Genomic DNA, 24583 nt, shown 5'->3' on the forward strand with positions numbered 1-24583 from the left:
CTGGACACAAGTGATTGTTTTCTATTTTCTTCTGGCAAAAGCGAGAAATTTCTCGATAAAATTATTGTCTCTTTCGACTTTTCTCGTGTTTTCTGGCAAAATCGAGAAATTTCTCGAAATCAGCATTTTTTTAACCGCGCAAAAGGGCTCATGGGAGAATCTGACGCCATTTCCTCACCAACAAAATGGCGGACATGCTACTCGATGCGAAGGGTTTCTGTAGCAAGGTCGAAAAATCCCATTTCCAATGAATTACATACAACGGAATTAATACTTGAAATGTCGTAGATCTTCACTTGGTCGAAATCCATAAAGAAATGAGCCTGAAGATGTCTATTATAATATTATGTTGGCCATTTTCTGCGAGAAAATTGCAGCAGTCTATGATGGAACAACCCGAAGAGTGCAGGACAAAGTGCCTGTTAATGTGTAAGTAAGTAGCGACAATTAGCATAGAAAAACGGGACCAAAGAGATAGCTTTGTGCTCTTCTGCATGCTCTTTGCATCACTTAAAGCTACTTAAAGAAATATGCAATGAGCGACAAAAGTCCTTGAGACAGTTGGTTGAAATGAATACTAAATTTTACATTCCCATTTTCTACTTTAAATTTGTTGCTGCTAGTGAACAACTCCCCCTCCCCCTTTTCAACGTTGTACACAAACGAGGCAAATCTTGCAGATAGTAAATCCAACATTGCTTCGGGGGGGAAGGGGTTATATCAAAGGGGTGAAAGGTAAAATTTGTCCAAGGTACTCAAAAATTGCCGAAATTATGTCTCAAGACTTTTGGCATTCATTGTATGTCAAAAGCATGTTTTTTTTATCCCCCTGTGCGACAAATGTAGACTGCAGAACTGCAGACTTTTTAAAGTACATATTTTGGTACGATTACCACTATTGAGAGCTAACAGCAAACAGGCCAACCGGAGCACTACTCAGGCTAACCGCAAGGTGAGTCTGCAGGTCGGCAGTCTGCATTTGTCGCACACCTGTGCCTGTCTCCCAGCTGGGCACCTCCCCCCCCCCCCTCCCCCCAGGCAATTGCAATTTGCAATTGTAGGAAGAAATGGGCCAATGCCCCACCTTACTTTTAAAATTATTCAAATGTTAACATAGGGCAAAACAAGGTCAGGGCTGTGCTCTAGCAGAGCCCCGGTGCCACTTTTGTCTTTGGGTGACCTGTACAACTTTTCATCATGTAAGCTTTTAAGAGCTGGGCACCCAAGATTTCTGTCAGAAGAACCTTTATCCATGGAGGTGTTTTTCTCAAGTGGGTTTACAGCTTTACAGGGCGTATTAGTAGAAAATGTCAGCTCTTTATTCAAATCCTGTGCCAGTGAGTCTCTACAACATAATATTTTAGGTTTATATTAACCCTTTCACCATTCTATTTCTAGTACACAAAACCCCCCGAACGGCGAATTTCTAGCTATGTCAAACTTTCCGTCTAAAATAGCATGAATCGATTTTTTAAACAAGGTTTGTGGACGTCAAATAGGCTTTTGTATTCCAAAAATTACAACACAAGCAAGAAAATCCAAGACAAAAACATCGTGATAAATTTGAACATTTATTTCATTCAAAAAAGAGCGGAAAATTAATGGAAAGTTTGTACAACTCTTACCGCATTGTTCAACCGCACAGAAAACGTGACTGTAGAAAACGGAAGGACAGTTTGAGTCCATACGGCTTTGATCTTGGCATCAGAGGTTCGAAGAGGTCTTCAATAACTCGAGCCATTCACGATTGACAAATTGTGAAAATAATTCCTTCCAAGTTTTAAAACTGGCCTCAAAATTCTAACTCTTAGAAAGAGCGTCTTCTTAGTCAATCAAAATATGGCGGAAAATGTTGATTCGCGTGTCTTCACTTCATGTTTTTATGGAGTTCTTTTCCTTCACTTCACGATTCAAGGATGCCATTTTGAAGTCTGACCATGTGCTTTCAATTCACCATATATTAGACCCCCCTCTAGGAGCCTAGTTCCTAGGTCTCTGACCTCAAATCTTAAGCGGTCAAATTCCCGGAAAAGCGGTTTAGTACGTTCCAGTGGGAAAACGGAATCCCGGTTTTCCGGTTTAGTGCGGTGAAAGGGTTAAGCGGAAATATCTTTATGAATTTCAGCTTGAACTGCTGATTTAACGACACATATAGCAAAGCGAAAGCATATCGGAACCTGTACTGTTGTTTATAAGATGTTTGTTAACATATAAAAATAATTGTTACGCTAATTGTGCAGGATTTATTTAACTGGCACTTGGGCCAAAATTTTTGATCCATGACTGTATAAGTCGAGGGCGATTTTTTGGACTGATTTTTAGGTAAAAAAGGTCCACTTATACATGGCTAAATACAGTAAAAGACCTTTAATCTTTTAATAAAAACAATAAAGGCACCTCCTTTCAATTTTAAATTAGACAATTTTTAATTAATGAATCTCGTGAGGTCCCTTATTACATGAGTAAAAATCTCTGTTCTTCTCGGGCACCGGCTCAGCTAGCGACCTGCAGCATCACTTTGTACAACTGTATGCGTTATATAAATTATCACTGAAAGGAAGTTCAAAGAAGGAACTTGTGTTTCAGTTCAAAATTTGTAGGACACCTCCACTGTGATAAAAACATTTAAACAAGAACTGGAGAGTTTGTTTTACAGTTAGAGATTCTTGCCAAAATGGACAGTGAGAAAGTAGCGTACTTTAAATAATTAAGCATACCTAGAACTGAAAATCACACTCACCATTGAACGGGTGAGTGATTGTTGATTTGTACTCGCCCAGTGCCCCTAACACTCACACAGATGAGCGGGCAAGTGCTAATTTCTAACACTGAAGTAGACTAGTGCCTGACTCCCTGGAATACAGTTGTGATCAGATACGCTACTATTATTATCTGGAGGAAATAAGCCCCACAGGGGTGTGGGGGCACTCCCATATGTGCCACTGTGAAGAGTATGGTTTTCAAGCTGTTCAGTCTGGGATAGGGTATAGAATTTAGAGAGTTTTTTCTAGAAAAGGGTATCATTTGCCAGGAAACTGATCAGTGGTATGAAGAATTAAGTCCAGAATAGGAATAGAAATTCAGAAGAGAAAGAGGCTTTCCTAAATGTAAATAAAATCATCACGGGAACATTGTTGACAGATGGTTTTCCATCAAAAACAGTAATTGGACCTAATAGTGATACAGCTCTAAAAAAAAGCAAGTCTGAGATAGGGTAGGGATTTTGGGTGGCTAGTCTTGTTTAGGGTTGCAAAATCAGCTGAACATGATCTAATATACATGTAGGGTAAGGGTTTCAGAGGCCCAGCAGCACACCCCCACCCAAAAATATACAGAGTCCCCCCCTCCCCTGGGAAATAGGCACTGCTCAAATTGATGGATTGGATAGCAAAGAAGTGATATGTGATGGATTATATTTATATGGATTATTTGCTATTTGTATGAAAGCCATGTGTTATTACTACTGTCATAAAACACAAGAGAAATATGAAAACAGAAGAGAAATAGGCCATTTTCGATATATTAAAATTCTAACTTGGATCCGAGGCTTGGGGGAATAAAACAAAAGATATCACGTCGAGGTTCAGGGATGAATAAATCATTTCTTTTGTTTTATTCCCCCAAGCCTCGCAGCCAAGATAGAATATTAATATATTGGAAATGGCCTATTAGCAAGCATGGTTTTCATGTGTTAATTAATTCAATTTCTGCTTTGTTTTCTTTTCAGATTTTCATTTCATCCCCCAGTTGTTTTACAGTGTGATAGAGGCAATGTACTTTATGTCAGGAAATTGTTATATTCATCAGTAGTATAAAGCTTTGCTTAACAATATTTGAAATTGTGTTATAATTATTATTGATTCAAACAGCATTTTGTTTTCCTCACAACTTTGCAATGTTGTTGGGTGCCAATATTCCAATATTAATTGGCAGTTTGCTGAAGCAAATATCCTTGAGCAAGTTGCCAAGTTCCATTTTGAGTTCCAGTAGTTTCATTTTAGACAAGTTGTAGTTTTCATTTTTTATGTGTACAAGCTGAAATAAAACCACCAAAATTTGCCCTATGGTCGTCTGTTCATCGACAGAAATTAGTGATGGGCTGAGTTCACATTCCAAAGAATATCTGGGTTGATTGTTATTGATTATTTAAAATTATATTTTTCTCTTTATTTCTGTCTTTCTTTTCTGCAATATCAAGGGTAGCTATGGCATTGATGTTATTATTAGAGGAAATAACAAGCAATTTAAGCACAAATTAAATCACAACATAATCAAGCATGAGCATTCAATCATATTCATTAGAAAAAGGTTAAGTCTGTGTCTGAGCCAAGTGGCCCATGTGCAACCAGAGCTTATCCCGGTTTCTGTAGCATCAAGTGACTACAGTATTGCCACTCCCCCCTGGATGGGATTCTAGTCCATTGCAGGTTTACCCCCTGGCAGTAAATTCGCCGGTACCCATTTATACACCTGGATGGAGAGAGGCACTGTGAAAGTTAAGTGTCTTGCCCAAGAACACAACGCAGTGCCCTGGCCAGGGATCGAACCTGAGCTGTTTGACTCGGAGTCGAGGACGCTAACCATTCGGCCACTGTGTCTCATTAACTAGCACATTAAATCTGATCAATGTAAACTTCCAATAATAACCCCCAACCATCAAGGATAAGTTTATCCCAGAAAAACCCTCCCCCTCCCAATTGTAGACACAAAAATCCTTCCAAAATAAGAAATCCTCCGATATATGCCCTACTCTTGGGATTGTTTTCTATTTAAAATTTATGTCATTACAGTATATTAGAGTTGATTTTTGTAGAACTTGTTTTGTGTTTTTGTGTTTTATATTGCTATGTTTAGAGAGTGTCATGTATTGGATTAATTTTAGCAGTGCCCATCCCCTTCCTCCTCCCCACTCGGGCATTAGCATTAAAAAATCTTATGGTGGGGCCAAATAAGTCGATGAAATACCCTTGGGTGGGACTAAACAAGAAGGTGAATGCCCACCCGCAAGCTCATCCAAAAACAACACTGCTCAAGATTCAACAAAATTAATCATAGACTGATTCACAGTCCCCTATTTTTCCGTGAAGCCATATAGATTAATTGTTGAGTTCGATATATGCCCTACTCTTGGGATTGTTTTCTATTTAAAATTTATGTCATTACAGTATATTAGAGTTGATTTTTGTAGAACTTGTTTTGTGTTTTTGTGTTTTATATTGCTATGTTTAGAGAGTGTCATGTATTGGATTAATTTTAGCAGTGCCCATCCCCTTCCTCCTCCCCACTCGGGCATTAGCATTAAAAAATCTTATGGTGGGGCCAAATAAGTCGATGAAATACCCTTGGGTGGGACTAAACAAGAAGGTGAATGCCCACCCGCAAGCTCATCCAAAAACAACACTGCTCAAGATTCAACAAAATTAATCATAGACTGATTCACAGTCCCCTATTTTTCCGTGAAGCCATATAGATTAATTGTTGAGTTCGACGGGCCTCCATCTTGGTTCCTGAACGTGAGCGAAAACTGCCCCTACACTGTAAACAACCCGCATCCCTACCCACGGGCTTTAATATTACCCCAAACCAAGAGAAAGCTTACCCTGACACTCGACAGCGGCTACATTCTAAAATTAAAGAAACCACAATAATTAACCGCGCTAAGGGTTCAGTGATTGCAAAGAAATCTCCGTTGCAGGTCAATAGCTACTATAAAAGGAGATGATTATAAAAGCATGTAAATTGATAGCGGGAAACAGCCAATTTGTGGAATATTCTTCTTTATTAATTATTTCATGCAGGTAAAAGCCAGAAAAAGAAAGTCAGTTTCTAATTATAAAGTGCGGCCTCTTGTAGGCACTAGAATGCATTTTGCGAATGTTTTTCAGCTTTGAAACGCAGAGATAATTAAAAGAAAGACAGTGAACGGCCAAGCAAATTTGAATTTTCAAAAAATAGCCGCAAGCAAGTTCTTTGCCAGAGCGTCTCGATAGCTATCCGTTGATTTTTGGCTTCCATATCATCACTTTAGCTCACTCTGTTGCCTTTTCTCTTCGTCCAAAAGCAGGCCAATGACACGTACTGTTAATTTTTGTGTATGTTTTCGACTGGCCAGATTGTTTGGTTATCAAGGGTTACGTTGGTGGAAAGATTTTTGAACATTTTTGTTCGCAGTTGGTTTATTCATCTGTAGTCCGTCACGCAACGCTCCCGGGAAGAAGCGTTGCGTGACGGCCCAAACAACGGCTGCGCAGGACAAGGGGCGAAAAAACGACTCAAATTAGTTTTCTCGTATGGGTCACTTTATAGAAATGTAAATAGAGATGGGGGAGAAGGAGGGGGGTTGTGCAAATTCACAAGCCCAAATGATCGACGATCGGTTGATTATTCCTGGGTTTAAAATGTTCAATATCCAAATACGAACCCGCATCCGAATGATATACTTTCCTTTTAAACCCCGACAGGTAAAATAAATTTATAAAAAGAATAAACACAGCACTTTCATCAAGATTTGACCAGCTTTATTAACATTTCTTGGGGTTTGTTATCAAACTGTATTTCTGTACTGTGCACGTGGAGGATATAAAAAAAAATGTGCAGCTGGTTCAAACAAGTACAGTAATGTTTGAAAGAATCAAGGGGTGTCCGGTTCGTTGAAAGGCTGGGCCTTAGGAAATTCACACCAGCATGCATGTCCAACTTGTTTTCCTACAGGACACACACTGCAAACAATAACATTAAAAGCATTAGTTAAACTAAGTTGTTAGTCAATAAAAGCCGTCTAGCATTTTCGGCAGAAAAACTGGTTATTATTTTGGAGGTAAAATTCTGGGGCGGATTCACGAAGTTCAGTTATGTGTATCACGATCAGTTATTTCTTAACATCAGGCTTTTGTATCCAAACAATGCCTATAACCATGGTCACAAGTGTTCAAACAAAAATATCAACACACATTGTGCCCCTCCTCACCCTAATACATTGTTTACAAAAAAAAAACATTCATCTGACACAAGTTTAAACATTTTCCGACTTTGAAAGAGGGTACGGGGATACTGACACGTATGGAACAGTTTTTACGATAATAATTTCAGAGTTTTACAAGTTTTCCAGCAAAATATGTCTATGGTTGGAGGGCTTCGTGAGTCCGGCCCCTGCAGAACAACTGATACAAAAGAATCTCATCGTTGTTGTCCGACTGAAATCGCGCACATGGAGTATTTCCAGCATTATTTCACCAGTGCCCATTTATACTGACACCTGGGTGGATAGAGGCACTCTATATGAGAGTAAAGTGTCTTTCCCAAGAACGCAATGACCCCGGCCAAGGCTGTGACAATTAAAATTAGAAATAAAAGTTTATTTTTTGGTTTAACATCATGAGGTGCAGTCAATATAATTCCTGTATAATCTGGTGAAGTCTTACCATTTCCCTGCACCGCATCCTGAGCCGCAGGCCCTCTGCAAAAAACACAAACAAATTTAAGTAATTTGTTAACCTGTGTAGCGGCCGACTTCAATTCGTTGGCCCGCAAAAGCGAAATTTAAAGCGAGCGAGAAAAGAGGCGGAGTTGGGGATTGACCATTGTATTTTGAGGAGGGGGGAGGGGTTGGGAGGTTGGAAAATAGCCCAAACTTATTCTTGCACAGCATAAGTAGAGAAAAAACTTTATGCACAGCAAAGCTACACAGGCTACGGGTGAAAAAAGTTCTTGCACAAGGAAAAAGGAAAAAGGATTAGATCTCTGAGAAATTCCCCCTCCCCCCCACCTCACCCACCAAGTAGGGCAAGTAGGGCTAGAAAATGGAATGCCAGGGGATACAAGGGTTTTTTCTTTGGGTATTTAACCTTCTTAAATGAAATTGTTCAAAAGTTCCCCGGGGGAGGAGAGGGAAAGAAAGATCTGGGATAGTTTTCAAACATTTTGCTACGCCTCGCTACAATACCTTCATGATGTAGTCTGCCAATTTTGCAGGCCTGTATTGGTAATTATTCCCTCTCTGCGTAGAGAAAACAAAAATGTTACTTTATACATATTAAAAGAAACCCGCTAAGTCAGTCTACTTTCTTTATTTATAAAAATAAATTGAATAAATTTAAATAAGGATTTACAGTTCTGTAGCATATTCAAAGTGGCTCTTTATCTACTGTTTCCAAATCGAATTGGGATTTAGAAGTGCTTGTTTTTGTGGAATGAGGAAAACCGGAGGACCTGGGGAGAAAACCTTACATCAAGGACGAGAAACAACAAAAACAAATACACCGGGTCCAGGAATCGAACCCAGGCCACATTGGTCGAAGGCGATCGTTCTCACCACTACACCATCTCTGCTTCCACAAATTTAAATTCAAAACCTATTGAAATTAAATAGAGCGGTTTTCACTTGAGTGTCGAAAGTAATGCGTGTTTGTTTTGGTTTTGTATTGCTACGCATAGTGATTGGTTTAAAAATCTCGCGCCACTTTCTCAGCCAATCAGAAATAAAACCAAAATATCGTGTATCGCTCGCGCACGTTTTCCCGCGTGCTTCGTGCCTGCGATGTATTTGCTTTGAGTTTTGATTGGTTTACTGGTTTGTCTGTGTCCTTTCCTATTGGCCAGAGTAATAACTTTTCTTTTGGTTTTACGACACTCAATTGAAAATTGCTTTATGTCATCCAGGCAGTTATAAAATGTGCCCAGATTTTGGCCAGTGCTAAATACACCAATCCACTACAGTCAGTTCATAATGGTGAAGGAAAATGAGGAAGACAATCAAAATGACAAATTCAAGTTCACCATTTCTAAAAGTGTTACCTCTTCAAAATCCTCGTAAAGGCGGTTTTCTAGTCGGGCACAAATGGTTGTAATGGCAACCAACATCAGGATGGCGATCAATGCTGCTTTCATTTTGTCTGAACTGAAATTGATACAAAACGTTAGAAAGTAGAGCTATAAAAGACAACTGGGTAACAAAATGTCGACTGTAACACAGAAAATCATCAAGGTATTCTTATTAAATTTCTCATTTAATCTTTTTTTTTAGTCATTTTGGGCCACCATGTAAACTACTGGTTCCCAAGATAATTGTGTCCAAACGGATTTTATGCATCTTCTCGCAAAGTGGCAGTGCTAAAGAACAGCCAGCCAAGCTTTGTTGCGCGCGTATTTGGAAAACGCGAAAAGCGCGAGACGGCCACGCGAGGGAAAAAAGCAGGGGGCGCCTCATCACTTTTTCCCTCGCGTGGCCGTCTGGGGCCTTTCGCAGTTTCCCAAACGCGCGCTCAAAAGCTATACAGGTAGGCTAAGCTTTGTTTGCTAGAAGGCATAGAAAAGACTGAACAACAGCATGTCGGTATACAAAATGTTTTTCTATTATTATTTATTTACACAAATTCCATGAAGTGAATAACTGAAATTATTTTTTTTAAGCTCAGCAAAGGCGAGGGCCAAGAAAAAGGCAAGATAAAACAGAATAAAACGTATGGTCATGCTATTGAATTTTACTAAATGTTCGCTCGTTATGCTGCAGAGCTTTGCTGAGCATCACGTGATTATTCAGAGAATCCTTTTGCACACAATAAAGAGTTCCAAAGATCGAGAAAAAATTAAAAGTTTGTTGGAAAATTATCTTTGCAATCGACGTCCTTTATCCCTTCTTGAGGCTTATTACAACTTGCAAAATAGTTTAAGTAGGAGAAAAAAAATTCAGGATTTGCTGGCAAATTAATACATTTCTTTTTCATCAAGAAATTGTTCAACTGAACTTTCAAGAGCACCCGACTATGAAATTCAATCAAACGTCTTGGAATGTCGTTGTGCTATTTTAGGACCTTTTAAAGGGATATTTGTGTGAACTGTGTGAACTAGCACTGTAAAATCTTATCGGATTTTCTAGCTGAATATTTAAGTGGTAGAAAAACTTTAACGAAACAAAATCTCACTACCCAAATTTGCGAGCTGTTGTTACCTTTGCGAAAATCATAGCTGGCGTTTTTCCATACCTAAAGCAACATTTTTATTTCTTCCATGAAAAACAGTTGCATACAGCATTTCCCACGAATAACGAAGGATCGAGGCGACATTAAAGAAAATCCGTGGGAATAACAGGTCTTCCGAACGAATATTCATTAATTAAAGCTAAAGTTATCCGTTGGGTGCCCCGGAACTCTTTTACCACCAATATAAGCTGAGATATTAAATCGCTTTACACAGAATTACCATGATTGTTCCTAAATGTGAAATCAAAGAAGTTTTGTGGTACATGTATTAGGACGATGTTTACAATTATTCTACTGTAAGGGGATGTTTAAATTGAAATGTTGAAATAGACAAACCGCATTGCATGCAGAGGTGGCGGAGCGTTTTGGAACGTGGGGGGCATGTCTGTCACAAAAATAGAGTGAACGAAGTTATCACAATTAAATCGACCAACAGACTGTATAGAAAGCCAGGCGCCAGCAATTTGTCTCTAATGAACTTCTGTCTCGAGATTTGATTTACTTGTCACTTCTTTTTCGCTGATAAGAAATCATTATTAACCTGAAATGCGAAAGCCGTAACCAATTAAAACTTAATTACCAGTCCACTATTTTTAGCTGCTTTTGATTTCAGATAAGATTGCTTGCTGAGAAATCGCGTTGCTGCGATGAGATATTTAATAAGATATCACTCGGAACACCGTTATAATTCAGGGTCGGTCAGTGTTTTTAGGTATACCGCGGTATACAGGGACATTTTAAAGTGAGTATGCTGTATTTTTACCTAAAATTGGACCTTTTATGGGTATAAAGTATACAGTGTTGTTTCAAATTTTGGTATTTTGCATGATTTTGAGGGGAAATGTTGGGTATACTGGGTACATGCTTTTTAGGTATACTGGTATACCACTTACCCCCCTGGCCGACCCTGATAATGTAATACTTCGGCTGCGGGTATCATGACGCCCTTGCTATTCGTTGCTACAAACTCGCTACACAGCTCCAACTACTACAGAGTGCATAGGAAGCCTTTGCCAGGTGGTGCAGGGATACGTAGACGCATAGTTTACAGGATTCACTGATTCAGACATTCTGTCACCTATTAACTTACGCCCTTAAGTTTTAAAATTTGATTCACTATTTAACTTACGCCCTTTAAAAGTGCAGAACTTGTCTTATTTTTAGTTCAGACATTCTGACTCTATTACTACTACCCGAATTATGAAATCTTAACTCACAGAGTTTTGGAGTAATTGACATATAACGAAGTATTATTCGATTTAGAACGGAGAAAATACTAATTACTCTGCCATGGAAGCAATGTTCATCTGTTTTCATGGTCTTATCATTGTGGTAATTTTATGCAATAGCATTGTTTAAAGAAAAATGTATAATTTTGAGACACTTAAAAGATGTATATGCCTTCAGCTAAAAGTTAATGGGTGTGATGGCCGATAGTTAGACTTTCTTAAAGTCCTTTTAATTTTTTTTCTGGCCTCGTGGTAGCTCGCTCGCTCGCTATCACTTATACGAGGTTTTGCTTTCATATCGCTCGCTATCATTTATACGAGGTCGACTTGGAGCAAGCCTAGCCGATAGTCGGTTCGTTGGGTTCAGTGATTTTCAAAGAAATCACCGTTGCGTCACTTTATGTAATAGCATTATTTAAAGAAAAGAATTTTGATCTGAGACATTTAAAAGGTGGATATGTCGCCAGCTGAAAGTTAATAACGTGTCAGGATGAATGGCCACTGGTTGGTTCGTTGGGCAGGTTGGGTTCAGCGATTTTCAACCTTTGCGGGTCAATAGGTACTGAGGAGGAGGATGATCAAAGGATAGCGACAGACAAAGCTGTTAATTTCTAAAGAAACAATCGTGCTGCTTCAGTAAGCAAGTGAAACACTATTTGATTATCAACTGTGAGTTAGCAAAGGTAAATTAGCGCCGACGAAGGGCAAACTGTCGAAACGCGCGAAATCTTAGCTTTCCAAAAATGGCGATACTTAAATAAAGAGACTGCATGTGTCACGGATTTAAGCTAAATTTAGGCATGGCAAATGACCATCAAATTCGTCAAAAAATGTGAATAACCTCTTTAACAGTGAAGGAAAATATCAGTAACACCAAATTAATACAAAAGAAGGTACGGATGGCCACTGAATTAAGAAAAAGCGACGAAGATTGAAACGGATTGCGATATGCGGTTTTTGAAATGTTGTTGGACCGAACAGTTTTCAAAGTTAATCTCGTTTAATCTACATTTGGTCGCGATGAAGCTATGGTTTTGTCATTTAGATCCATAGAAGAAATTTCTTTGCAAACTGATTAAGTTTCACAGTGAGTATTTGGCAAAACGTAGTAAAATAAATTGATGGTCGCTTGCCGTCTAGAAAGCATGCTAATCTTAGCTTTGGAACTTTTTGTTTATGTGGCCGGGACAATAGACCTTTTTCAGCCTATTAGTTATTCTTTTGTGCACAAGCAAATTGCCCTCCAAGCCCAGACTAGATCAGCTTTAAAACGTTGTGAGTCTTAAGATAACCAGCCAAACTTTTTCATTTTGGATGTCTCATAAATTGTATAATACAGACTTTTGAATTTTCTTCGTCCATCTCAAGCAGCATCTCACTTTCATATCACATAACTATGTTATATGTTGTTGCCGGACTAAGCCATGTACAATGGGCGAGAAACGATTTCTTTTACAGATTACAATGAAGCGAAAAACTATTTTTCGGACTGCACCAAACGAATTATTTCATGGTGTTGGTTAAATTCTATAAGTTGTCTACTTGTCTGCGTAAATATCAAATGCAAATAACTGAACAAAGCTAGCCATGTATTTCATAAATAGGAAAAAAATTCCTGCGATGAGTCATGCATCATTGAACAGTTCATAAACAGTTGAATGTTAATAAACTTCTAAACCTTAATGGAAAAGTGTATTTTTGTCAGAATTAAAGAGGAGTCGTTTTACAATAGCTCAATCAAAACCTAGCACGGTACATTCTTTTGAATGAAAGAGATATTCCTTACCTTGTAGTTGATGTGAAAACTGATTTCCTCTTCTTCGGGCAATCACAACACACCTAGTGTTAGGGAGCACGGATTGCGTACTCATTTAATACCCATAATGTGATATAATTGGTTGAAAAGGAGGGTGATTGACGTGTACGCTCTGTTACTGTTTAAACGCAAATCTAATTGGCTAAAAGTATTGTGATTGATACATGATAAACCATTAATGTTTCTTTCGGAGAGCGTTTCTTCGACATAATTATGGAAACCAGTCCCGAGACATGCATGAACAATTCAAAACACAAAGCATACAACTTGAAGACCGAAGAATCTGGTACTGCCTCTGAAATTCTGCCGACAAAAGTTATTGGATGGTGAATAACCAGCTAAAACTGATCAAATTAGATTGCAAACTCTCTTTCTTTATATGATATGTACTCTACCAGCCGCAAAATTTATGCCGTTTTACCAACAATACGTACTGCCTATACCCTCCCCGGTGAGAAACATACCAAAAGACACATGTATATACGTACCAAATTTTGGGTCGTTTTATAAGGGCTAAGTAATTCTGCACTGGCAGTTTCAAATTAACGGATCGCGGCTACTAGCTGTCAAATATGCTTTTTCTGGAGACCCCTATCAAGTCGTGTGATTCAACCTCGGTTTATGGAGAAATCAAAGTCCAAAACGTATTTTAAGTAAATCACAAAGAAATTTTCATAACTTGTTAATAATGAAATGTCTAAAGCAATGTGGCTTATAAAACGTTTCCACTAACGTGACCAGCGGCAATATTGGTCTTCTAAAACAAAAGATTACTTTTGCATAAAAATAGAGGAATGGCTTGGTACACCAATAAACAATGTCTTCTTTTGAAAAACAAAGAAACCTCTCATTGTGTGTGAAAACACTTTAAATTACTTTGACTAGCCTTTCAAAATAAATCAAACTTAAATACCAAACTTTAGCTTACTTTCGCTGAATTGAAGAACTCCTCGGGCGATTCGTCCTTCTCAATTCACCAGTTTAGACTAGTTCCTTTGAAGGCTTGCGATGTATCACAATATTTTTAAAGTTGTGCACCGTTTGAGAAACAGGCAAATTTCAAAGTACCAAATTTGCAGTTTCAAATAACTGAAGTATTTTTTGACTATCAAATCTTCGCAGCTTATTGAACCGCGTGATCCAATCAATCTCGCTGAACGCTGAAGCGTGACATTAATTGCTGCCGGTGCATTAGCGAAGGCAACCACAAGCCATTAGGCACATGAGCCTAATGGCCCATCCACAATAGGCACAGGGCACAGAGGAGTCAAGTTTGTCCGCAATTCAAAATCCCTACCGTGCAAAACGACCTTCAAAAGCTTTTCAAAGCGATCTTGTAAGCCGTACGCGCTACAACGCCGTCATGCGATACTTAATGTTTACAGATCGTCTGGTCTGGTGATATCGTATTCGTACCCTCATGCGACATCCGCAGACAGCAATGTTTGTGGGCGTTCTAGAGAGACCAGCCTCGTCGGAAAGCTTCGCTTTCCGAAAACAATCGTCGCCCTTCGGGCGACGATTTTTTCACCCCAGGCGACCATTGTCAGAATACGATATCACCAGACGATCTGCAATTAAGTATCGCATGACGGGGCTGTATCACGTACGCTTTAATACACGATCGCTTTGAAGGTCGTTTTGCACGGTAGAGATTTTGTATTGCGGACAAACTTGACTCCTCTGTGCCCTGTGCAATAGGCCATTTTCAAAAATACCATAATACTCTTTGTTGTTCCTTCAAAATTTTACATAAGCATTATTTTCAATTTCTCTTGCTGTCCCAAGAGAAATTGAAAACAATGCTTATGCAAAAATTTGGAGGGATAACAGAGTATTATGGTATTTTTGAAGATGGCCTAATGACCAATCGTAACTCGACTTACGCTCGCAGAATGAGTAGTAGCCTGCGAGCTGGCACCCAGGGGGGGTACTCCGGCCTGTAAATGACGGGGATGATCGAATGGAGGCAAAACTCAGGACCCAAAAAAATCCCTTAGTCTTCCGACATTACCCAAAAAAATTCCTGGACCAAAAATAACCCCCCAAAAAATCCCTTGTCAAATTACCCCTTAATTTACCTGAGGGGCAATAATATAACACAAAAAAGTCATAAAAAAATTGAACGCTGTTGTGTGTTTATTCATCATACCATAAATACGCCAAGGCCCCGTCAAGGCACTTTAGTTCGTTTTTAATACCCCAAAAAACCCCTATTTTAATCAAGTCACCCAAAAAAATCCCCGAATCGAAAATTACAAACCCAAAAAAATCCTTCGATCATCCCCGTCACTTACAAGGAGGGAGCTGGCACAACTGAATGTTCGGGGACGTTACATTGCTGCGTCACGAGCACAAAAAAACGCAAACAGCGGTTCGTTAGGATGGCATCCCAGGTTTAGCCTGAGTTGAAGAAGAACTCAACCCCGGTTGGATTCAAACCCATAACCTCCCCACTACCGGTGCAGTGCTCTACCAGCTGAGCTATCAAGCCAACTGGGAGCTGGCCACTTTTTGGATTCATAATGTTTGTTTCGTTTCATCATCTTCACTCCTATTGGTGAAGTATAAGGCTACCCAGCAACGTCTTCCAACCTTCTGTAATGTGAGTTTGTAATATACCCAGACGAAGATATGAAAGTGAATAAATGAATATCATTAGGGGGCAGCTTGGCCTAGTAGGTAGGGAGCCGGACTATATTCTACGTAGCCGGCTACGCGGTTTGAGAAAATTAAACCAATAAAGAATAACTGTAGATGTGAAACTATCTTTGTAAGAAGTCGACTTCGCTGTGCGAGCTAAATGTATCTTATATCACTTTATTGATACTTCTTTTAAAAACTTTAAGCATACACCTATAGGCAGCGTCAAATTCTAAAAGCAGAACTCACCGTTTTTTGTCAATTAAACGCCCCCGCCGTTTATTTCAAAACTTGACCTGGTGGACCCGGCGTTTATTTGACTCTGCAGTTAATTCTTGCCCGGTATTAATTAAGCAATGGGTTTTAGTCTTTATCTTTAACAGACATATATCTTTCCATTGTACCTACAACTTACTACACCTCGAATAAATGCTCGAGGGGCTTATTTATAACTCCACCTTGGAAACCCGACGTTGATTCAGGACCTGGCTTTAATTGAGAAAATACGGTACTTTGGTCGTTCTGCTAATACTTTCAAATTTGTTCGTTTTCCGTTTGTACTCTTTGAATTGTATTTTATATTGACTTGAATATCCCTATAACTAATTAACCGTAAAGAGTTTGAAAATTAAACTGACTCGAAATCATTAATATCAACAATTTAGGGAAGTGGTCATAACAAGTGTACTCGACGAGGACCCACCTTGTGTAGGGGTCGGGGAGCTATGCAAGATACCGCCAGTCTGATTAGCCAAATGGACAAATTTTTTGGCCTCAAAATTCAAGTTGAGACTTTATATTAGGTGTGCATAAAGCTTGCATTGCTGGAGAATTGGAATTGGGAGGTTTGTACCTTTTTCTTATTTTCTTCTCCTGATAGAGTGGAGGCTATACAAACAACACACCATCTTTTAAGGTGGGGAAAGGGGGGGGGGGGTACATGAAGAGATCAACCACCTGTCATTTTGCACAGTGGTGGGTCCTGTCTGAGTACAATAGTTTTGACCATTGCTCTAATACATTTGTACGGTACTACTAAAGCCCTATTCACCATAAAAACTAATCACCATCCAGTGGACAGTTGCAGTTTGTTTTGTTTATAGATATATTGGTTATAGATTAGAACTCCTGGTTCGGGTCATTGCATTGGTTTTTTGGAAGAGACACTTTATTGTCATGGTAGCTCTCTCCTGCCAGGTGTATAAATGGGTACCAGCAAATGCAATGCATGGAGTAACCCTGTAATGGACTATCTTGCGCCGAAAACAAAGACTTCACCATTACCTTTGCCTGTTCACTAGATAGCAATGTATCTGGCGAATAGAATGTCTTTGAGCAATCAGGATAAATTTATATAAAAATTCGTCTTACTGATCTCCATGCATATCTTGTAGTATTAGCTAAAAGAGTAAATAGCTTCATGGTTGATCTCCAGTCCATCTCTACTGCAAACTTTTATCAATTGCTAATACAATAATAATATGAAACAAATGTTCAATCATTGCTGAACGAGTTGTGGTTATTTTCATGACATCACTGGCTACCATAGCAACAGTATAACCTGTTAAAACACTCTAAATTTTAGCTTTAAGTGCTTATAACTCAAAACCGAGCTCGGTGATCCCCATTTTATTTGAGTAAAGATCAGCATATACAACTTTTTGCAAATTATTTGGCGCGGTTTCAGTGCCACCTTAAATTGTTGAGAACTGTGTGTTACGAAAATAACCACAACTTGTTCAGCAATGATTGGACATTTCTTTTATATCATCATTGAAGCAGCAACCGGTAAGATTTTTAGTACTAAGCCAACAAAGTATAAGAGCTGGAAAGTGCTGAAACCGTTGTGAGCATTCTCAAATCGGTTAGTTGTTGATATTAAGTTACATACAAAACCATATAATTTTCTACTTTAGTTAAAGGAGCAATGTCGCGGTTGGCGCACCTCGAAAAACTTAGCCGAAATGTTTTATCTGTAATCAGTCATGACAGCCCTTGTTCGTTTTTGTCTTATCATCACTTTTTTGGTGTTTTTTCTTTCTTTAGTCAACTTTTATTTAGAGGTTTGTCCTTTTAATTTTAATGGTATCTTTGTACATCAAAAATAATTGTACGGTGACACAACTCCTTTAAAAAAATCTATGTCCTCAATTTAATGATACGCGCTTGTAAAGACCTTTTTACAAAAGGTCAGCTATCATGGGCATGCCACATTCGTTTAACACATCATATAGACCACCAACACTTGTGGGCCTTTGATTAGCAATGAAAGCCAGGGCAGCGTCACATGGGTTAAGAGTTCTGTTGTCAAGGAAACGGATCTCTCGCTGAGTCAAGCCCAGTTTCTCAGCAACCACCTTCCATTCGTGTCCGCCTATGGGAACAACAGAAAATCTTGTGGTAAGCTTTCCAAGAAAATATCGTGAAGCTTTTTGAGAGACGAGAGGTAGTTTTATATTCTCTTGTGAGTGATCTTTTCTACAGTTGAAGTTTAATCAGGGATTCTTATTAAAAGGTCTGATAAAATGAGTAAAATGAGTAGTATTCACTTTCATGTTAATATTCAATTCATTTTCAAATCTATTCATCACCCCAAATTTGAGTAGTGAACGTCACAACGCTCGCTACAAAAGTGCAGAAATCGTAATTTTGTGCATATATTTTGGTGTTCATGATTCACGAGATCCACAAGGGTCACAAGATCCTACAGAAATGATAATGAAACCCTGGAGCAGTATGTATGAAGTCTTTTTTGTCAAAATATCAGACGATTTGAGGTATTTGTTATTTTCTCTGTTTTCTCGCAGTGCATACGTGCATCACGTCGTGCCCAGATCTAACGCGTTCATACACAAAAGGTACGCGAAAACACGGAGAAAAACAGCGATCAAACCTTGAGTCGTTGCCATAGCCGGTACGAGTAATAACCGCGTGTGACTTTCTGGCACGTGAAATTCCAAACATATTTTTACCTTTTTCTCAACTATGGCTATTTTCTCTAACCAGTGTTAATATAAAAATATAAAGATGTAGGTGGATCGTTATTAAGAAAAGTTGTAAACTATGAACATTACATGTACTTACTACTCAAGTCAATTGTAAGTTCTCTTCTCTGGGACACTGGGATATTTCGAACATCAAGGTGTTCATGCAACAGGGGCCCTAGAGTAAAATTAAAGGTGTAGTTAGAGAGGAACTAAATAAGTTGGTCTAGCACAAAAGATAGAGACAGGCTAACAGTGAACAAAAACAAGACGGCCTGACATCAGTTACAATTAAGTTTTGATACATTTGGCAGACATTTCATGAAAGCGTCACTCAAGACATAATTTCATTATGCAACGTATTGAACATAAGAGAATGGCGATACATGAAACAATTACGGAGGGCAAGACTATAGGAAGTAAAGAACAACTGTAAACAGATGAACAACATCCTGTCACTACCTGAGGCCACATCCTTTCACAAATTCCCTTCTTGAACTTTAATTTTAACAGGTAGCTATCACATTACTAAAATGGTTGGTTCCAGTAACTATGGCTTTTTTAAAAATGTGGACAAGGTCGACAGGCATGCATGTTACATAGTTCTTTCCTTAAAGTGTTGAAACACGATTGGGCATATAAATGGACAAACTTATAACGTGTATAAGCATAACAAAATTCAACAGGGACATTTTGCAGCTTCACATCCTATTGTGCTACAGTGCGACGCGTCAATGCCAATTTCTAAACAAGTTGCTGTTACGTGTAAGGTAAGCTACAAGGGTACAAACCATTCGAAATATTCTGCTCTGACAACGTGAGACTCACCAGTAGTTCCAGCAGGTGTAATTTCCCTCAAGTGTTGAACCACGTCAAGTCTGTTTGAATATTTAGCTTTTCTTGTCAGGCAACGGATCCATCTTTTGGTTCCAGGCTCTGGATGGTTCAGGGAGTCTTGGTCCAGCTGCAGACACTCTTTGAGATGATGTACAACTTCACCGGGATCACATGACTGTGTCAATAGTGATTCCGAAACCTTGCCGGGAAGAGCTAGCAGTTTTTCTTCACTTCCTACTTGAAAGAATAATACTTTTTATTTTTACAACTCACTTAGTTAAAAACAGTTATGGTATTGCTGGTGAGGTTTTCAGGAGCAAGGGGTGACTATTAACAGTCTAAGTCCTCTAACTGAATTGTCACACTTTTATGTTAATTTTCAGCTTACACTGCACCACAGAGTGTTATTAATTTTAGATACAAGTGATACAAAAAATAGCACATTTCTGCATAGTAATTGTTACCATGGTACAGCTTGGCACAATATAACAACGTACCTTGCTCAGAAGACAAATGCCGTCCATCAATTGCTAGCTGTGGTATACAAACAGAAAAGAAGAGTTACTTTTAAGTGTAATTTTTTGCAGCACTGGTTCATAAAACAGTAACAATCACCAGCTAAGCTCATGTTCAGAAGCTTGCAATTTTGGGTTTATTAGTTTTGCTTTACATACCTGTTCACCAAGGGATGCAAACCATGGTACAAACTTCTTCACTTGAACTTTGTTGTTCTGGGCAGCAGCAGACTTGGTACACATGACATCCTCGCCACCACGTAACATGGACTCTGACCAGAAGTGCAGGCATTCCTCTTGCTTGCAACCCTGTGTGTGATGGGTGCGACAGTAGTTAACTGAACATCCTTGGCAACAGACCGGGCAGATGACACTCAGGTCATAACTCATATTCTTTAGCCAACAGAACTCCTTGCGCATACACTCAAGCATCAATCCCATCTGCCTGCAAACAGCACGAGCACATGTCACATCAAAGGTGTCATGGCTCGACGCATCTACAGATACGTTCATCTTTGACTGGAAGTTGTCTGCTAACTCAAGACGCACGTTTCCTCTGTGGAAAACTACTTCAATGGACGAGAAATGGCACAGAAGAATTACAGAGCAATTACCATCTCCAGTGGTGAAGAATCTAGCAAAATTGAGGTACAGCTGAGGGTTCACTGGGCTCCACACTTCTTCTTTACCCCACTGAAAAAACTGCAGTACCAGTCGGGGAAACAAGCCAGGAGGAACTTGACCAGATTTAAATTTGACAAAGAGAGAGGGAATTTGTGCAGATGCAACCAGCTTGATGATCGCTTCTGGCGGGTGCGATATCAACATGGATGGCACCAGGTACTGTTTGCCACATGGATCATCTGATGTAGGCCATGGACAAAGCAAGCTAAATTTCTCCATGATTGCAATAAGGCTCTCTGAGGTTTCCTTGTGGTCAAACAAAGGGCCCCAAACATGTTCCAATAGTTTTTTTTCCAGGATTCCTGTTGTCTCAAGCTTAAACCATAGTTCTTTAAATTCCTTCTCTTCATGGCAATAGGGCTGAACAGTGATCACCTTCTTGAATACATCAATCAACCACTGGGGATCCAAGACCACCATTTTACTCAACTCTGGCGTGTCATCAAAATGAATCAAAATTCTTTGGTCATGTAAAAAGTTCAGCAACGTCTGGAACTGTTTTTCCTCGACAACACTGCATACTTCAGACGCAATTTGTTTTGCACTCTCAAGCGTAATCCATTTGAGGCCTTCTTCCCTCATCATTTGAAGTGCCTTCTCGTAGTTTAGCCACTTGACTGGAATGGGTTCCTTCATCTGTGGTAGCTCCTTAGCAACAGCAAGCACTTCCTTTCGCAAACGTGTGACTTCTGGACACTCAGATTCAAGGCCTGACTTAGTGTTATCCACGGCAAAGACATCTTCATACAAGTGGGTTCTGTATGGCTTGGTCTGTAGGGAGCCAAATAACTCCTTGGCTAATGCACTGGGTTCACCACCATTATGAGGTTTATCAGCATGAGTGCACACCAAGAACACAGGGGGAAGTTTCTCTGGCAACGCCCCAGAATGAGAAGTTACTTGACGGTTTCCATCTTCACTGGCCAGGGAAGCAACGGAAGTCATCCAAAAATCTAGGTAATCCAAATTTGTTTTCGGGCCAAAGCTGTCTTCAAATTTTTTGAACATTCCTTGCTTCACAATAGGTGTGGCTCTTTCATTTGGGTTCTGGCTGAGGTCATACACCAAAAGGTAAATCGCTCTGCAAGTCAGAAAAAGTGGGTGGGTTGCATAGTAAACTGATTGTCCAGCAAAATCCCACAAGACTGAATAGATGTCTTCCTTGTCGTCTGACACAATGTCAACTTCTTTGAGCAATCTTTCTATCAATGTAGCTATCTCTTCCGGCATTTCAGGTACGGCAAGAGGAGTGTCGTCTTTCTGAAACTCTGTGAGATCAGATTTCCCACAAGTTAATGCCTTAGCAACGAGTTTGTCGTTAGGTTCTTGACTACTGGACGTCTGAATAGTTTCTGAATCTGCTGACATCTCACTGGAATCTGAATCTTTCAAGTCACCAGAGAATTCAGCGGCATCAAGGCTGCTTGCACCAGGAACAGGTGAAGGTTCCAAAGTAAAACCACTGTTTACACTTGATGAAGGATTGTCTTCTAACTGGACAGATTCCACTTCCTTTTTCTTAGGAGCACTTATTTCCTCTCTCAATGACTCAAAGACCAATCGCGCTGCATGGTGCTCATAAGACATGGTTATATCAGAATCTGTTGCTGGATTCTCCTCCCCTGCCTTCCAAATCTCAGTTGAAACTTTGAAATGCGATGGATCGACAGCAATCCCTACAGTGCTATCTTCATTAGGATTGAAACGTTCCCCCTTGAGGGATTTTTTCAAGCTGGTCTTTCCTGAATGATTCTGTCCAACTATCATGATCGGCACCCTCTTGACAAAAGTCCTGCCTTCATTTAGGGCCTTGTTGTAGGCTTCCAAAGCCAAGTCTCCTCGTGCAAGAATCTCTGGAGGAACTACAGTACAAATATAAAATGAGGTATGTGACTCTGAAAAGTTGTTGTTGATATATCCTTGTGGGTCAGAGAATTATCCGCGCGAAAATGCTTTCCAACAGATGATGACACGTTCTTGTGTTTATCGACGCGTTGGTGCAAGTGCCGGCGCGTAAAACCAACAGAGTCGGTCTGTACATTATGACTTGGTCTCAGTTTTTGAATAAAAAACACTAATTGTAACGGGTCCATATCAACTCCTTAATAAAGACCCCACAGATCGACTCAGCAGTAAACTCACTGAGAAACTTCTTAGCTTAAAACGAAGTGGGCATCTATCAGAAACTGTCTACAACAAGATCAGGCCCAAGCACAAGCAGCCACCTAGGATCTACGGTCAGCCTAAGATACACAAACCAAATGTACCATTGAGACCTATTGTATCATATATAAACACCTTTGCTTATGACTTGTCGGCTCATCCTGACATCCTGTCCCCATTGACAAGCAAATCAGAGTACACAGTTACCAACTCTTCTCATTTTGTGAATTCCATCAACCATGAAAGTATAAAAGAAAAGGTATCATGGTATCTTTTGAAGTAGAATCTTTATTTACGAACGTGCCAATCGAAGATGCCGTAAAGGCTGCACTTTGCAAACTAGAAAACGATCATTGTCTTGCCGACCGCACGAACCTTATAACACCTACATAAATCGCCGACCTTTTAAACTTTGTTCTACGATCCACGTATTTCCAGTACTAGACTGTTCACAGCCTTCTATTTTTTCGATCGCTCTCACGCTCACTTCGCTTGCCGATTCTCTCGCTTTTTTGCGTTGAAAAATAGAGAGATGTGGACAGAGGGGACTTTTCCCCTCAGCTAAACATTTTAGACACGGTAATAAAGTTATTCATTCATTCATTCATTCATTCAGTCAGTCTATTCCAGTACTTACTAATGGATCAATTTACGAAAAAAAAGGACGGAGCCTCTATGGGGAGCCTTTACTCCACGGTTATAGCCAACATCTTCACGGAAGACGTTTTGGAGCGTGCGATAGCAAGACTGCGATCTATAAACGACGACGGCTTTTTGCAACATCTCAATATTCAACAGCCCACTATTCATTTTACCGTGGAAACCGAGAAAGATTACAACATTTCCTTTCTCGATACATCCGTTATAAGGGACTCAAACGGCCTTCTTACTACCAGTGTGTACAGAAAGCCAACACACACTGATCAATACTTAGCCTGTGACTCTCACAATCCTCAGGCATTTAAGTGTATTATTGGTAAGTGTCTATATGACCGAGCCAAACACCTCATAACAAGACCCCATGGATCGACTCAGCAGTTAACTCACTGCGAAGCTTCTTAGCTTAATACGAAGTGGGCATCTATCAGAAACTGTGTACAACAAGATCAGGCCCAAGCACAAGCAGCCACCTAGGATCTACGGTCAGCCTAAGATACAAAAACCAAATGTACCATTGAGACCTATTGTATCATATATAAACACCTTTGCTTATGACTTGTCGGCTCATTTAGCTGACATCCTGTCCCCATTGACAGGCAAATTAGAGTACACAGTTGCCAACTCTACTCATGATCATTTCATGAATACCATCAACCATGAAGGTATAAAAAAGGTATCATGTATCTTTTGAAGTAGAATCTTTATTTACGAACGTGCCAATCAAAGATGCCGTAAAGGCCGCACTTCGCAAACTAGAAAACGATCATTGTCTTGCCGACCGCACAAACCTAATACCTACACAAATTGCCGACCTTTTAAACTTGGTTCTACGATCCACGTATTTCCAGTACTGATTAATGGATCAATTTACGAATCAAAGTCTCTTCGAGATACCGACTTTTTTGCATGAAGTATGAGTCGAAGGTTTATCCTGTGCATTGTTCTTCGAACTTATCATTACAGTTGCTTTGTAGTTTAGTTTAACAATTTCCTATCTTCGCGGAGGAAATGCAGCCATATAATTTTGTCAAAAATGGCTTGTCAGCGCCGGGTATTTATACACATATTCCTCAAC

At 39.5% G+C, this 24583-nt stretch overlaps 1 protein-coding gene and 1 long non-coding RNA gene across 3 annotated transcripts; both read right to left on the minus strand.

Annotated features, from left to right (window-relative positions):
- Positions 1-6561: 6561 nt before the first annotated feature.
- On the minus strand, positions 6562-13533 carry LOC144636733 (uncharacterized). Its single transcript, XR_013567596.1, has 5 exons — positions 12993-13533; positions 8794-8896; positions 7943-7996; positions 7422-7456; positions 6562-6719 (listed from the first exon to the last, which is right to left on the minus strand). It is a non-coding gene; the product is annotated as an uncharacterized LOC144636733 (long non-coding RNA).
- Positions 13534-15165: 1632 nt separating this feature from the next.
- Positions 15166-22548, minus strand: LOC144634751 (uncharacterized). Of its 2 annotated transcripts, none has more exons than XM_078493770.1 (5): positions 20161-22548; positions 19984-20020; positions 19478-19720; positions 18750-18827; positions 15166-18039 (listed from the first exon to the last, which is right to left on the minus strand). In XM_078493770.1, exons 1-5 carry the CDS (start codon positions 22450-22452, stop codon positions 17846-17848), a joined length of 2844 nt encoding a protein of 947 aa, XP_078349896.1. In that variant the 5' UTR covers positions 22453-22548; the 3' UTR covers positions 15166-17845. The 2 variants fall into 2 exon arrangements, with proteins under 2 accessions (XP_078349896.1, XP_078349895.1); XM_078493769.1 differs by having other exon boundaries at positions 19478-19723.
- Between the last annotated feature and the right edge of the window lie 2035 nt (positions 22549-24583).

The sequence above is a fragment of the Oculina patagonica genome, chromosome 13, assembly GCF_052425735.1.
Source record: "Oculina patagonica isolate OP01 chromosome 13, crgOcupat, whole genome shotgun sequence".
NCBI lineage: Eukaryota > Metazoa > Cnidaria > Anthozoa > Scleractinia > Oculinidae > Oculina > Oculina patagonica.

Bases quoted from the DNA above. Each gene is read 5' to 3' on its own strand.
- LOC144634751 (XM_078493769.1), bottom strand. From the start codon at position 22,452: ATGATAGTTGGACAGAATCATTCAGGAAAGACCAGCTTGAAAAAATCC. The intron at 20,021-20,160 runs GTATGTAAAGCA...TGTATACCACAG, and splicing joins TTGCATCCCTTGGTGAACAG to CTAGCAATTGATGGACGGCA. The intron at 18,040-18,749 runs GTAAGTACATGT...TTGTTCCCATAG, and splicing joins ACTTACAATTGACTTGAGTA to GCGGACACGAATGGAAGGTG.